Genomic DNA, 15,524 nt, shown 5'->3' on the forward strand with positions numbered 1-15,524 from the left:
ATCTGTTCTGTGCCCACATGGCTGGACCTTGAGAACGTGAGCTGTTTGGTCAGGGAAGAGATTTTTGAATGAGAATTCCTCTGCCTCTCCAGCCTGTTCCTTTGGGATCTATAAATTTATTTATGCTACCTGGTTACTCTCTGCATATAGTACGTGATAAGTGATTCTAGTGGTTTTATCAAAAACTGACTTTCTTTCATCTTTCTGTTTTCCTGCCTTTTTTTTTTCTCTCGTCTTTTCATCTTCCCAGGGGGAAATATATGTAGAGCTGATGAATTTTTGTGCAACAATTCCCTCTGCAAGCTACATTTTTGGGTTTGTGATGGCGAGGATGACTGTGGAGATAACTCTGATGAAGTTGCTGAAATGTGTGGTATGGCATTATATTTTTCAGAGTTTTTTGTATAATAAAGAAAGAATGACATTTAAGACACAGAAATATATAAAGGCACATGTGTCTTAAATTTTGTTTTGCTTTTAGAAGATAAGCTTGAAATGTGGGGATATAGTTTTCTTTTGTTATTGCTTGTCATGTAATTTCAGATACTTGATATTTGCTATTTTTGAGAAATGAAACTTTTCTTTAGGACACCCACAGTGGGAGGAAAAAATTACTTGTATGATGTAATATTGAGCATGATCACACTTCATCCTTCTTTTGCTGTTTTTCTGCCATATTTACTAGTTCTCAAAAAAGGCCATAAATCACCCTCATGACACAAAATCTCTAAACGAAGAACTTAGAGTGCCAACACATATCTGGCTTTGATGTGTCATTAAAAAAGGATTAATAGCTGGGTAACAGCTGCTTGTTTTCTTTGCTGTGCAGTGAAGTTTCCCTGCCCTCCAACGAGGCCCTACAGATGTAGGAACAACAGGGTTTGTCTGCGGCCTGAGCAGATTTGCAACGAGGTCGACGACTGTGGCGATAACTCGGATGAGGATCACTGTGGTGGGTGATATCACCTTGCACAGCATTCAGATCACGGAAAACACCTCGAAGGCAAACTTTGTAACACAGATCTGCTTGTGAGAAATAGCTGCTCACTTTTCAGACACTTCATAGGAAGGGTTATTAAACCTTATCAAAAATATAACAGAAGTCTGAATAAAGAAAAAAGGTTACGGTGCTGGCAGCAAAATTTTCCCTGCTGTGTGCTCATCCCTCACAATGGAGGTTTTGCCTTTTACCCCTCCCAAAATTCTGTCCATCAACACTTTCTTCACTGTCCAGTGGTGGAGATCTCTTCCTCAAATCCTGACTGGAGGTCAGATGTTCCATAGTGACAAGCCAGCCCTCCCAGATGTCCCAACTCCCATCGTCCCTTGATAACAACTCAATGAAGTGCAACATAACTATAAATCTATAAACTTTTGTTAACCTATATACATGATATTTGCCCATTAATTGTGAGATTCAATCATTGAGACTCATCTATCACGTGCTTGTCCTTCAGTAAGGCTTAACTGCAGGTTAGCAGATCAGAATTTGAAACAGAAAGAAATTAAGCTTGAAATAAATTCCAGTTGCTTAATGCTTGGTGGTCATTCCCACTTGTATGTGTCTGAAATAACCTGAGAATCCTAAATACTGATTTATTTTTTCTCTTATTAATCTGTAATTATGTAGATAAAATCACATACAAAGCCAGACCGTGTAGAAAAGATGAGTTTGCTTGCAATGACAAGAAGTGCATTCCCATGGAGCTGCAGTGTGACTGGTTTGATGACTGTGGAGATGGCTCAGATGAGCAGGACTGCAAAATAAGTGAGTTGGGCTGGCAAGATCTGTTCTCTTGATTTAGCAGAGAAGAAACAATTAACCAAGACATTCATCTGTGCAAGACCTATTGAACAATACAGAACTCAGGTCAAAGCAGTTCCTTCTTTTAGTTAAAAATGGATGGAATTCTGTACCACAAGAGCAAGGCAAATTTGATAGCAATTCAAATTGTAGAGGATTTTTGGTGTAGTTACGAGTTCTTTGCAAAATTTAGGTACCAGTTGATTGTGTTGTTTCATATTTGCAACAAGAAAAATTGTAGTATTAAATTCTTGATGGGAAATGTATCTGTTAAATACTGTCATTGCATAAAATGTAATACATTAAATTTTGCAGATGTAGATAAACACTGTAATGTCATTTATTTGTTAAAAATTCACCTGATGCTCTTAAAACAGAAAGATGAATTTGTTATTTGCTGTTGTCAATTTAGGTATAATTTTTAACACTTTAACCAAATCTATCAGGGTTTTTTTAGACATTTTGTTTATGTTTAGGCGTCGCTGAATATACATGTGAAGATAATGTGAATCCTTGTGGAGATGATGCATTCTGTAATCAGACAAAATCATCCCTTTTGTGTCAGTGTAAACCTGGATTTCAGAGGAACAGAAGGAATAGACAATGTGAAGGTACAGATATTTTCGTCTTCTCTTGTAAAGTTTTAAAAGTCAGTTCTGTAGTTAATTTTCTGTGCTGGAGAAGGAGATACATATCATGTTTGCTTGGTTTTTTTCCACAGGGTAAAAGCCTGTGATAGCTAGGGCATTAGAAATTAGAAAAAATAAAAAACCAAAGAACAAAATAAACAAACCCCAAAACGATCAACAACAAACAAAAACAAACACCAGAAAGTATTTACAAAATGTAGATTCATGTATTTTACCTGCAGTGGTTATCAAAGATTTAACATTAGTTGTTAAGAACAGCTAATTGAACATAAGTTGTTAGAATGTCAAAAATTTCAAGCCTGGCTATTTAATAATTTAAGGAGTAAATGGATTTTTAAGGTCTAATAGATTATTTAACATTGGTTGAAGTTGGCATATGAGGATATTTTGAGATGCATAAAATAATGAAGATGCATAATACAAATTTTAAATCAAAGTGAACAGATGGAAAGTGAAATTCTTTCGAAAATGTAGTCTTAATAGGTATGGTGCCATGCTAATCAACAAGAAAATGTGTATGAGTTCCCTTTGTTCATCTACTTTGTTCCATGATTGTAAAAACTTTTTAAATAATAGTGTATTAAACTACAGGTATATAAATGACAGTTTTTTCTTCATAGATATCAATGAGTGCATGGTATTTGGTACCTGCTCCCAACACTGCCATAATTTAAAGGGCTCTTACAGATGTGAGTGTGAGAAAAATTATAAGGAGAGGAACAACAGTTGCATAGCAAAAGGTAAGAAATATCAAAATAGACAATGCTGTCACTTTTTAATAGATTGTCCATATTTTTGAAGCAAATTTGCCATGGGAAGATCATATTAATAAGTCATTAGTATTTCACACATAACATGGACTCTCACAGGGTTTGGCATCATTGCCTGTTATTTAAGAAATCAGATTATGACGTGAGAACAAATAGGGTTACTAATGGAAGATAATGGTTTGTTATTATAGGAACACAGACACAATTCTGAGAGCTTATAATTTAAAAACTTGGGAATCATTATCCCAAATCTGAATGTTCCACAAGCTTCATTTCCATTGTAATACAGTTCATGCTTCCTTTTTCCTCACTGATATTTGCTTTAACCAACCTCCTCTTTGTTCTTGCATTTATCAGGAGGAAGGGAACAAATGACGTTTGATGTTTCATACTCATAGTGTGATATTTTAAATTGATTTTCTATGGATAAATGAGATATGAATGGAGAAATAAAAATTATCCAAATACATTCTAAATTATCAAGCAGATTTTAACTTTCTCAAAACTCAATGTATTGATATTAGAGAACATTTTCTTATGAATAATATACAAAATATCTGGATCAAGATGGTATCTGGCTATCTGAAATGAGATGTAACACACAAGTTCTGTTGCAATCAAAACTTTACAGCTTTAACTAAAGATAAAATCATTCCACTTCTAATTTCCAATAGAGCAATTTAAAAACATATTTCATTGACAGCTCTGTGTTCCTTTAATACATACATTTAGGACCTTCTAAAGACAGCATGCATATAAAAATATGGGATTCATATGGGCTGAATGCATAATATCCTGTATTTTTGTATACTGCTTAAAAATATTCAAATTCTAATATTACATACACATTGAAATATAGTCCTGGGTGTCTCCCTGTATGCTTGGAGAGCACTGAATTTGATATGTTGATATCAGAATATCAAGAGTTGCATTTACTGCCCAGAGTGCAGATGTTTCTGCAGTCTCCAACAACCAGAAAATAATTTTAACCTCAGAAATGCTATCAGCTGAGCACCAAAAAGCTACTTGAGTTAAACACACTGATTTTTTTTGCATTAGTTGACATTTACCTTATTTTTGTTTCATTATAATAATCCCTAGGCTCTGAAGATCAAGTTCTCTATGTTGCTAATGACACTGACATCCTGGGTTTTGCATATCCATTCAACTACAGTGGTGCTCATCAGCAAATATCACATATTGAACACAATTCAAGGATAACTGGAATGGATGCATATTTTCAAGGGGATATGATTGTTTGGAGCACTCAGTTTAATCCAGGAGGGATTTTCTACAGAAAACTTCACGACAGAGAGAGGAGGCAGAGTAACAGTGGCTTGATAGTAAGTGATCAAAATCAAAGATTGAATCACACAAATTTCATTCAATTTATTTTTCTATTCTGACTCTTCTGTAATAGCATGGGCTGATTCAGTAAATTAAAACGTCTATCTGAGAATGATTTTATTTCAGTGATATATATGGCTCCTAAAGCTTTTCTGTTCAAGACTCTGACAGATTTGGTAGAGTCTCCAAGACAACACAACTGTAGGATTTAAAAAACTTTCCTGCAGAGAAGTAAACACTATATTAGAACATTGGGAAGGCTGTATACCATCAAGATTTTTTTATTGCAACAGAGAAAAGGGAAGAATGTAATATAATGAAGAAAACGGCCATGAATTTCAAATCTTGGGATGACATAAAAGAAGATTAAGCACAAGCTTAATTTCTACAGTGATCATATAAACAATAATATTGGCAAAGTTATGACGTGTAGAAATGTTAGAACAATTTATTTCCATTTTTGTTGAACTGCATGTTATTTTATTTTGAATAAGCATAAATGTAGGTTTGGACTTTGCAACAGAAATGTGGATTTTCATAAACTTGGGTAATTTTAAGTGGTCTTTACTTGAAAATAAACTAAATCTATGTTGTTTATCATTTTGCTTAAAATATTTCTACAAAATTCTCTAGGAAGTGATATAGCTGAACTGAGAATAACAATGTGGTCTCTATATTGGTGTTTCTATAATGCTGTAAATTTAGATTTGGGGATTTTAAGTCTTCCTTGAATTTGACAGCAGAGTAGAGTTTTTTATTTTTTTCTTAGCCAGTCAGAAAAATCACCTGTCTGCTTTTTCACATTTCCTTAGACTTAGGAGAGGTATCAGTGATGCCCTCCCATCCCATGCCTGCTTTTATACACGCACAATAAACAGGAGTAGCAATAGTAGCCCAATCTTTCATCTATAATTCATAAACCTCTAAACCACTTCTGAGTACATCCAGCCAAGGATATTTCCTCTCCAAATGAGTGACATTCCTGACCTCTGACACCAGCAGGGCAAAAGCCTCCTGCTGGAGGCACCCATGGACCCTGAGGATACCTGGAATCTGTTATTGCATCTTGATAAGAGTGGTTTGAAAGCAGCACCTCCACCTGCCCAGCAGAGGTGTCTTGGTTTTGTTCACAGAAAGTGTATGGAAAGTAGACCTGAAATACAAAATAATGCCTAGGATCTCTAACAGGTCAGCTCTGTCACTTGAGTTTTGCAGAAGGATACCTGTATTGAGGATGTGGAGTAATTCTACTGTGGAGTTTTTCTCATTTAACTATGTAGTGTACATTTCTGTTTAAAAAATCCTGATAAACACATCTCTTTATTGAGTTATTCATTAGAAAACAATGAAAGTGTAAAACCTTGTGAGGCTAGTGTTGAGAAGGTGGTGTTGTTATTTATTCATTTATTTTATTTTTGGGGGGTAATCTGCAGGTGCATTCTGCAGCAAGAGCAGTTTGGCGACCCGCAGCCTCTCTAATAAATCTAACACTTTCTTAGAGGTCCATAAAATGGAGCATAAGTTTCCTTCAGAAATCTTCATGATCTAAGTCTTCAAATCTTTCAATCCAGGGACTGAAATTTTCACAGCTCATTTGTCACTGTCTCCCTGTTTAAACTAATAGAGATAAAATATTCTTAATTAGTATTTTTCTAACATACTGAAATAGTATTCAGGTTTTTTATCCTTTTTCAGTTACCTGAGAATATCTCTTAGTCACTTCCTTTTCTATTCAAAGATATTGAAAAAATGATGTTTTTCTTTATACCCCATGTTCCCCTGTCTCTTCAGTGCAGGTAGGTCCTTGTGGCAATGCTTGACCCAAGCTAGACAAAGCTTTTTTACAAATCTGAATGTGGAAAATGCAAATACAGACTCTATTTGAATATATCTTGGACACTTTTCATTTATATTTTTGAAGTATTTGCTTCTCATTGTGCTTAACTGTTCAGTTATTTTCCAAGCATTATCTCATTAATATTCAAATATTGTTGCCTTATTTGCAGCTGATCAATAGGTTAATTGGTTTTATAATGTTGCTTTAATATTGTCACCGAAATTTGGTTTTAAAAGGCTTGAGAATTCCTTAATTTTAACCCAAGTTTTTTATTATTGAGTAAGTTTTCAAAGGTTACATTATAACTTTTATATCTAGACTTTGATATGTAAATCAGGACAGTAAACTTGAACAAAGTCACCTGCATTTTCAGGTAATTACATTAATGCAAAAATCCATCTCAACCGAAATTGCTCCACAGAATTAGCATATCAAGAGCCTTCCTCAGAGAATAGCTTTAAGTAGCTCTGCTGATTTTCTGTGAAAAATGGGTTTAAGACTGGTACAAATTCGAGCATTATAGGAAATAGTAAATATCAACTCTTCAGAGTTTATTGACAGATGCAGAAGAGGGTTTCATCCCAAATGAGTTCAGAGTGAATTGGTGATATCTGGAGCAGCTGTTTGCTGCCTGATCCTTGGGGAGAGCTGCAGGAATCATCTGAGGTGAACAATGAACACGGAGCCGCCCCACACTTCAGCTCCAGGGCTTCATTTCATGGAAGAGAACAAAAGGATGAGCATTAAAACGATGATACCATCCAAAGGGAAGAAAAGCACAGGTTTTGTGGTGTATCCAGTCAGTTTATTGGCATCCTGCCCCAGAGTTCTGAGAGCTTCACAAGGACCCTCAACCACCCTTGAGATGAGCCCACTCCTGTTTCCCAACATTTGCCCCAAGGCCCAGCGCACACCTGTGAATGCAAACTGCTTCCAGCCCATATTCTCTAAAAACAGGAATTTATGGTTCTATCTTAGAGCTACAGCTCTGTCTGGATGAAGTTTATATACTTAGAAGACTCTTTCTGGAATCAGCTGGTTGGGGTTTATAAATGATCCTACCTTATGTAATACAAGTGGTGGGTTGCTGAATTACTGCACCCACTGGAATGCTCATCTATCAACAAAAATATTGTGTTTCAGTGGGCAAAATTCTAAACATTTTGTTGTCTTTAATTTCTTTTTACTGTTCTAGTAATATAACATTAGATAATGCATTATTTTTTAATGAAGAGGCAAAATAAAACATTGCTTTACTTTGTTCCACAGCAATTCCCTACCCAAAATATCTGCAAAAGAAATAAGATAAAATACTGCTTATGGTACAAATTAGATTTGCCATTTATTCTTCCTGTTAAACATTGCAAAGGGATGTGTTCCTACTGCATGTGCAACCTATTTTCTTCAGTCAAACTCAACTTTAGGGGCTGAAAATCTGTGATCTGACATTATATGAAAAAGATTTCCAGATCTAAGTTGTTACTGCAGTTTCTTTTTTTATATTTGTTTGGGGTTTTTTTTTGTTATTAATTCTTTACCTTGAAAACAGAATTTACAAAAGAGAACAGTTCTGATCAAAAGTCATCGAGCTGACGTGGTCTGTAGCTGTGCAGAGAATTCCAAACTGTGAAAGGCAATTAGCTTTCAAACCCCAGTTTTTCTAATAAGTTGTAGTACATTATAATTACCATCAAAGTGGGCTAAAATCACTGTAGAAAACATTAATGTGATTTTCTTCCTGTATTTTCATCCTTACTTTATATGCAGAATTATTCTTCGAAATTAACATAATCCAAATAAGCTATTAGGTAAGAGCTCATTTCCAGTTAGCAATTTTACTAGACAGTGTGAGAAGATGCAGAAGAGCTCAGAAATATGATAGTAGCTGCAACTTAATGAACACAACTGGAAATTGCACAGCCACAGCATCAGCTAGTGTTTTTTTTTCCTCTTTTTTAAAAATCTCTTACACCAGATGGCTCCTTGACATTTCTTCTGTTCATCTCCTTCTTCATTTGATCTTTAATATTCCCCCTGCATTACTGGAATTTCACTTTTCCTGTCTGGTTGAGGAGTCAGGGTCATTATTCCTCAACAAAATCCCACCTTCATTCCCCAATTTTTGTAGGATGTCTCTTTAAGAATGTCTCATCCCCAATTTTTGTAGGATGTCTCTTTAAGAATGTCTCATCTCCTTCTAGAATCACTTTTTTTTGGGAACCATCTCTTATTCTGCTTGGCAACTCTCATCTTGGTCTTTCCAGGCTCTCAAAAAAGAGTGTTATTGTAAACTGTGGTTTGAACAGTCAAAAAAAAGAAAAGGTGAGAGGTTTTTCTGGCCATGGCAGCTGCTTTTCCTTTTAAAAGAATATTTGGTTTCAGCATTGTAAGCCATTAATCCTTGTAGTATCCAAAGAGATCTCCAGGTATGAGAGGTTTCTTGACTCAGGTGCCTGAATATTGCCCAGAATTAAAAGGAGTTTGGACTAAAAGTACAGTTTGTCTTACCTGAAAATACATCTTTTGTTGGCATCTGGTCCTTTCTGTGAATATTGCTTGGGTAGTAACAAAGAAATTAAATTTGTTATATGCAGATGCTACACTTTAAAAATTCTGTTATTTGTGGAAGCATCTGCCCCCACTGTCGTCATCTCATATCAAAGAATTATGGTACAATATTTATGGTACAATATTAAAAGTTTAAAGTTAAGAGTTTGATTTTTAGCTTTGAAAATCAAACTTTTAACTTTAAACTTTAATATGATGAAAATAGTTTACAAATATCTTGTGGTATTAAGGAACTCTGACACGGGAAAACAAGTTATTTTAGGATCTTCTTTTCTGGTTTTCAGTTATGTGGCTTAGTAGCATTTCATTGCTTCATTTTTTAAGGAATATCTGGGGTTTTCTCAGCATTTAATTTGATTTAACTTATAAGTAAATAGGCAAACAACTGTATGTGTATTTATAGCTTATGCTGGTCTTGAGGTTTTTTATGATACACTGCATTCATGTTAGACAGAGTTGGGTAATCCTATTTTACAGGAAATATTTATTTCTGCAGGAATTCCAGTAAACTTTAGAGTTGTTCATATAGATCTCCTATTTGCAATATGAACTCCTGTCCTCAGGACCATTTTTCAGAGCTAAGCCTTAATGATTATGGAAAAAAAATTAATGATAGAGATCCTGCACTTGATAAATTTAATGTTATATTGAGTCAAGCATCCTTTATGTGTGAAGATGAATATTCATGAATACATAGGAAATTTTTTGCAGTTTTCTGAATGCAGTAATTTTCTCTACCAGCTCCTCAAGATGGGCTCACGCTGTTTTCACTGAGGGCTTTGGGATGGAACACCATGGAATAAAATAGATGCAGAATCTGAAAACTTCCTTTCCGTTGGTTTCAAATTACAGTCCAAAACACTTGTTTTCATCAGTATCAATAGTTCAAGTAGTTGATGTCAAAGTGACTTTTCCCTAATGTGGATAGCCTTAAACTTGAGAAAACAGATTTGAAACATTGACTTGTTCTTCTGCATGGAGTAGAGGTGTCAGAGATCCCTCAGAGCAGAACTCCTGCAGGTGCAGTTTAAGTCTTTCCAACGCAGTGTTTCTGAAAAAAATGACACAAATTCATGGCTGTGCAGCTGCTGTGAAAGGCCATTTCCACAAACCTGACTGCACCATCTGTTCCTTTTAGTGTCCAGAGTTCAAAAGGCCCAGGGGCATTGCTGTGGACTGGGTGGCTGGGAATATTTACTGGACTGATCACTCCAGAATGCATTGGTTCAGCTACTACACAACCCACTGGACCAGCCTCAGGTACTCCATCAATGTGGGGCAGCTGAAGGGACCCAACTGCACCAGGCTCCTCACCAGCATTGCAGGAGAGCCATATGCGATTGCTGTCAACCCTAAAAAGGGGTATGTATCCTTCAACACCACTCTGATTCGGTAATTCCAATAAAATTGCAAAACGCAGCAAGGGAAAGAAAATTATGTCTGCAATTATCTAAACTTTTCCAAGTTGTTTCTTTAATTTCCTGCTCAACTTAACTAACTGTAAACCAAGACCTCCACTCTGCCATGAATGTTGAAAGGCTCACAAAAATTGAGTATCAGTGAAGTGTTTTGAGGCTCTGTGCAGGCATTCAGCTTAATTGCTGTAAATCCTAAAAAGGGGTATGTATCCTTCAACACCGCTCTGATTTGGTAATTCCAATAAAATTGCAAAACACAGCAAGGAAAAGAAAATGATGTTTGCAATTATCTAAACTTTTCCAAGTTGTTTCTTTAATTTCCTGCTCAACTTACCTAAATGTAGACCAAGAGCTCCGTTCTGCCAGGAATGTTGAAAGGATCACAAAAATTGAGTGTCAGTGAAGAGTTTGGAGGCTCTGTGCAGGCATTCAGATTAATTTTTGTGTTTAATATTTCAGGATGATGTACTGGACAGTTATTGGGGATCGGTCCCACATAGAGGAATCATCTATGGATGGCACTCTGAGAAGGATACTGGTTCAAAAGAACTTGCAAAGACCTACAGGTAAACACCTCATTTTTTCAAAATACCTGGTACTCACTAGCTGAGCAAGATTTCAGTTAAAAACAAAAAAAAAACCCCAAACAAACAAAAAAACCAACCTGACAAAACAGCCAAGAAACATATTTTCCTGTATTTACGGCCTGAAAATACTTTACTTAACATCCTTCTATGTTTTCTTGCTTTACTTTATGGTAGAAAATATGTGTTCATGGAGTTTTTAATTTTTGTCAGATATTTAACACAGGCCCATATAGAGGGAATGCAAAGAAAGGGTTCAAACCTTTGATATTTCCTCCCAAATGGGACTTTACTAATATTATTTACACTGTTCTTAAATTTATTACCACATATGGCTTTCCTATTTCTAATAAGAGGGGGGGGAGAATTTGAACATTTGGGCTTGACTTCATAGAAATGACTATCACGGGAGTGTTATATGTATAAAACAAATAGAAATACTTTTATCTCTGATACCAGGAAAGTACATTGAGAATGCTAGTTGTGTATTAATTTATATTTAAATCTTCTCATTAAAATGCAAAGAATAATTTAAAGCTGGAAAGTGGGGACTGCTTCTAAAGCATGCCCCTTAGAGGTCCCATGTATCACCCAGAAATGACACATTGTGATTGCTTTTTACCAGAAATTATTCTCTTTAGCCATATCCCTGAATGCCAGTGTTTCTTTTAAAGAGAGTTTTTTACAATGGAGTTTTAAATGTAAACATATTTCACTGGTCTGTGAGTCAGATTTTCTCCACTTCCTCTCATCTATCTGCAGCTGATTAATTTATGACCTTAAGAGGAGTATTTTCGCTGTTATGTATAATTTCTTTTGATGTATTTTTTCTGACTTACCTACTTACATAAATAGGAAGAAAAATACCTTTCCCCATTCTTATTAAAGATGCGCTGCAACTTCAAAAGCTCAGAATGAAATTATTTTATGGCTTCAATATTTTCTTCAGGCTGAAGTGTTTGACATGACCTAAAATGGCATATTAACCATTTAATCTTCCTCTGTGAAGCATGGACTACTTGATTTAACTATTTGATTGTTGCCTAGAGGCTGGGTATTTATAATGTCATTGATCTTTTATTCTGTTTTCTTTTCATATACAGATTAAAATATATATCAAAAAATATATAGCTATATATCTTCCAGTATTGCAGTAATGTAGTTAAAATAATCTGATTTTTAATTCTGCAAGCCTGCATGGGAAGTCTTGGTGATAAAAATGAAAACAGAATTAAATAAGTGTGGAAACAAGGTGCACAGACTCCATGAATTCTGAATGCCTTGTTTTTAACACAGGATCACACTGGTGCAATTGGCATATTAGATTTTGGTTGGGAGAACAGGTTAGAGGAGTTGACTCTATCTTAAATTCCCACCTGGTATTTCTGTCTCTAGGAGGATGGGTTAGAAAAGGTGCTGACCTTGGGCAGAGTAAGGTAAAGAAAGTAAAAAACCATGGTTGCCCCAAGGGGAAGGTTTAAGTGGGAGCTGTAATATTTTATTCTCTTTGTTTTCCAGTCAAATCTTTTCATTGCCACAATATTTTGTGTACATGATAATATGAGTGGCATAAAAATTTAGAGTTATAGAAAAATAGTATTTTTTTTCAGGTTTTATGTTCCTTTTTGAACTTTATCTCCTTTGTAGGTCTCGTGGTTGATCCATTCAGCCAGCGCCTGTTCTGGGCTGATTTTGAGTTGTCTGTTATTGGCAGTGTTCTTTTTGATGGGTCCGACTCAGTTGTGTCTGTGAGCACAAAACAAGGTATGGAGAGCCTTGGTATAATGTGATTCTCATTTTATTTTATTTTATTTCATTTCAGTATTCAGAGGAACAAAGCAAAAATCAGTGTAATCAAAAATCAGTGATTATTGAGTAATTTCTCTGGGTTTGTTAGATAATGCTTCAAACATTATCTAAGCAAGTGTTTTAGATAAGATAAAGATAATTTCAGCTTTAAGATAATCTAGTAAAATTACCTTAGGGGAACAAAGATTTAATTATATGTACAGATCTCCAAGTATAGGTATTACTGAGTACCATTGGGATTAATATTTAGGCTTGATCTCACTTGGACTTGTGTTAGAGCTGCATTGAACTGGAGTTTTAGGGGTTGTAGAACAGTTGGGCTGAATCAGTTCTGGGAGAATAATGGGCTTGGCTTTCAGGTCAGTGAGTAATCACAGAATTCTGCTAACAGAATGGGAATGAAGAAAGTTCCTTTTGTTAAAAAAAGGAGATTCTGGTGAAGCAAACTGTTTTAACAACTTGTTAAGTAAGAAATTTATGAAATTTGAGTAGAAAATAAAAGGGACACATTAAAAAAGATTTGAAAGCAGCCTTTTGGGGAGGATTGCTTAGTGAGCAGCTGGTTCTGGAGAATTGTCAGGGTGTTATTATACCTGATGCTATTGAGTGTTTTAACCCAGAATTTACCAGGATATTCTGGAATATACTAGGAGGAATCTCCCATAATCCTAATTGGGCAGGACAGGATTGAAAACATCTTATTTTTCTTTAAAAGCACTTTATTCCACAATTTGTATCAATATACATGAAGTTAATGATCTGAAGAGAGGTCACTTTAGGGATCTGACCACAACCTCCTCTAGCACTGGGCCAAAGGAAAATTTGGGCAGTTTAGAAATTGCTTTACAATGAGACTAAAACCTTCAACCCATTGAATTAAACAGGCCTAAAAGAATCAATTAGAATTCATTAATATTTTTATGAAAATGAAATGCTGAGTGCCAAGCACTGATAGCCTGAAAGAACCATAGGAAGAAATAAAGGCTGATTGATGAAATTAGGTAAATACAAAGGAAATACAAAATCATTTTTAGAGTAAATGGAGAAAATAGCAGGCACAAGGTATCATACACAAGGAATATATTCTGAGTCTTTATGGCTACAGGAAGAGATGCATCTCAGGCAAAGAAGTTTTAGTTAGAAGCCATTTCCCTATTGAGGGCAAATGTGAATTTCTACAGCCAGTTGTACAGAGGAAATCCAACTGGTGGCCAAAGAGCCCCTCAGAGCTCTTAAAAATGAGGAGTTGGTAGAGCTAACAATTTCTTTTGCATTAATTTACTATAATTATGAATTAAAAGAAGTGCAGTACAAAAAACTAGCATTTCAAATATGTTATGAAGGAGCTGAAGAAATGTTTTGTCAGAATAATCTCTTTGATGTGAAGCAAGATGACCTCTTTCTTCCTTGTCACATACATCTAGTTAAAGTGTTGTACCTAAGGTGCAACAACTTGAACACTTCTGCTCTAATTAGTGAGTTGTTACTCCAGAGTTTCTTTTTCTTCAATTATCAGCCAGTTTCTGAAACTCAATTGTGTGGAAAACTGATAAAAATCTTGAAATTTAAGTTGCCTGCAAAATGGAAAGGGTTCCTTTGAGGAAGATTGCTTTTTTAAAAGTAATTTTTGTGAGGACCCAACAAGCTGCCTAAAAATAATGTCCTTAGGTGTTAATCACAGTAATGAATTTAATTTTTTATTTTGAAAAGTTATTTATTATTTGAATATAAATATGTATTTGTATTTACTATCCATTTTTATTCAAGGTTTACTGCATCCACATAGAATTGACATTTTTGAGGATTACATATATGGAGCAGGCCCTAAAAATGGTGCATTTAGAGTGCACAAATTTGGCAAGAGCCTTGTAGAATATCTAAGTGTGGATGTTGATAAAGCAAAAAGTGCCTTGGTTTTTCACCGCTACAAACAAACGGACTGTGAGTAAGCATAATTACTGTAAATACTTTAAATTCAATCTTGGAGGGGGAAATGTCACCAAGTTGTGTAAACATAAACCAGAGCCTGATTGTACAAACTGAAAATAGATTTAGTCTTTTTTTTTATATCATTTTGATGTATTTGCACCCATTTGAAAGGATGCTGGACAAGTTTGTACACAAATGCCTTTTGTATTTTCACTGTAACTGAGATATAAAAATAATTAGAAGAGAGATGAATAACAATCCCTCTAGCCAGAAGCAGATGAAATTTTTTACTCCATGTTACCAATAGATTTTTTGGTAATGGAATAAATTCTATTCTTGGAATAGAATAAATTGGAATGGAATTTATTCCATTACCAAAAAAATGGAATAAATTGTATTTTTTGGTAATGGAATAAATTCGTCTTGCATTACTGTTTGGGGGATGTGTTCACAGACTGAGGGTGTTGATATCCTGGGAAGTGGAAGTGTATCAGAATTTTTGTATCTGATTATTTATCTTTTCTAAGCTTTAGAACATAGTTCTAAATTTTTTTAATAAAAATAAAATAAATTAATGTCTCTCACATTTTGTCTTTTCAAACAGTGCCTAACCCCTGCTTGGGCCTGACGTGTGAATTCATTTGTTTACTGAACCCTTCTGGTGCAACCTGTGCCTGTCCAGAAGGAAAGGCATTGATGAATGGAACGTGCATTGATCAGAGCCTCCTAGGTAGGTACTGAAAACTGCAGGAAAACCAGAAAATAAACAGCTGGGCAGTTTTGGTCATTGCAAAAGGCCAGGCTGGCT

The 15,524-nt window shown here is 35.2% G+C and overlaps 1 protein-coding gene across 6 annotated transcripts in view; it reads left to right on the forward strand.

Annotated features, from left to right (window-relative positions):
* Positions 1–15,524, forward strand: part of LRP1B (LDL receptor related protein 1B) — a 638,472-nt gene that overhangs the window by 581,845 nt on the left and 41,103 nt on the right. For all 6 annotated transcript variants that reach the window (XM_064718934.1, XM_064718938.1, XM_064718939.1 and 3 more), the window contains exons 72-82: positions 251–373; positions 830–952; positions 1,631–1,768; positions 2,281–2,415; positions 3,075–3,194; positions 4,326–4,567; positions 10,115–10,338; positions 10,854–10,960; positions 12,626–12,742; positions 14,555–14,728; positions 15,321–15,446. In XM_064718934.1, the coding sequence (XP_064575004.1) occupies positions 251–373; positions 830–952; positions 1,631–1,768; positions 2,281–2,415; positions 3,075–3,194; positions 4,326–4,567; positions 10,115–10,338; positions 10,854–10,960; positions 12,626–12,742; positions 14,555–14,728; positions 15,321–15,446 (1,629 nt within the window). The remainder of the gene's footprint in view (positions 1–250; positions 374–829; positions 953–1,630; positions 1,769–2,280; positions 2,416–3,074; positions 3,195–4,325; positions 4,568–10,114; positions 10,339–10,853; positions 10,961–12,625; positions 12,743–14,554; positions 14,729–15,320; positions 15,447–15,524) is intronic.

Source organism: Zonotrichia leucophrys, chromosome 7, assembly GCF_028769735.1.
Source record: "Zonotrichia leucophrys gambelii isolate GWCS_2022_RI chromosome 7, RI_Zleu_2.0, whole genome shotgun sequence".
Taxonomy (NCBI): domain Eukaryota; kingdom Metazoa; phylum Chordata; class Aves; order Passeriformes; family Passerellidae; genus Zonotrichia; species Zonotrichia leucophrys.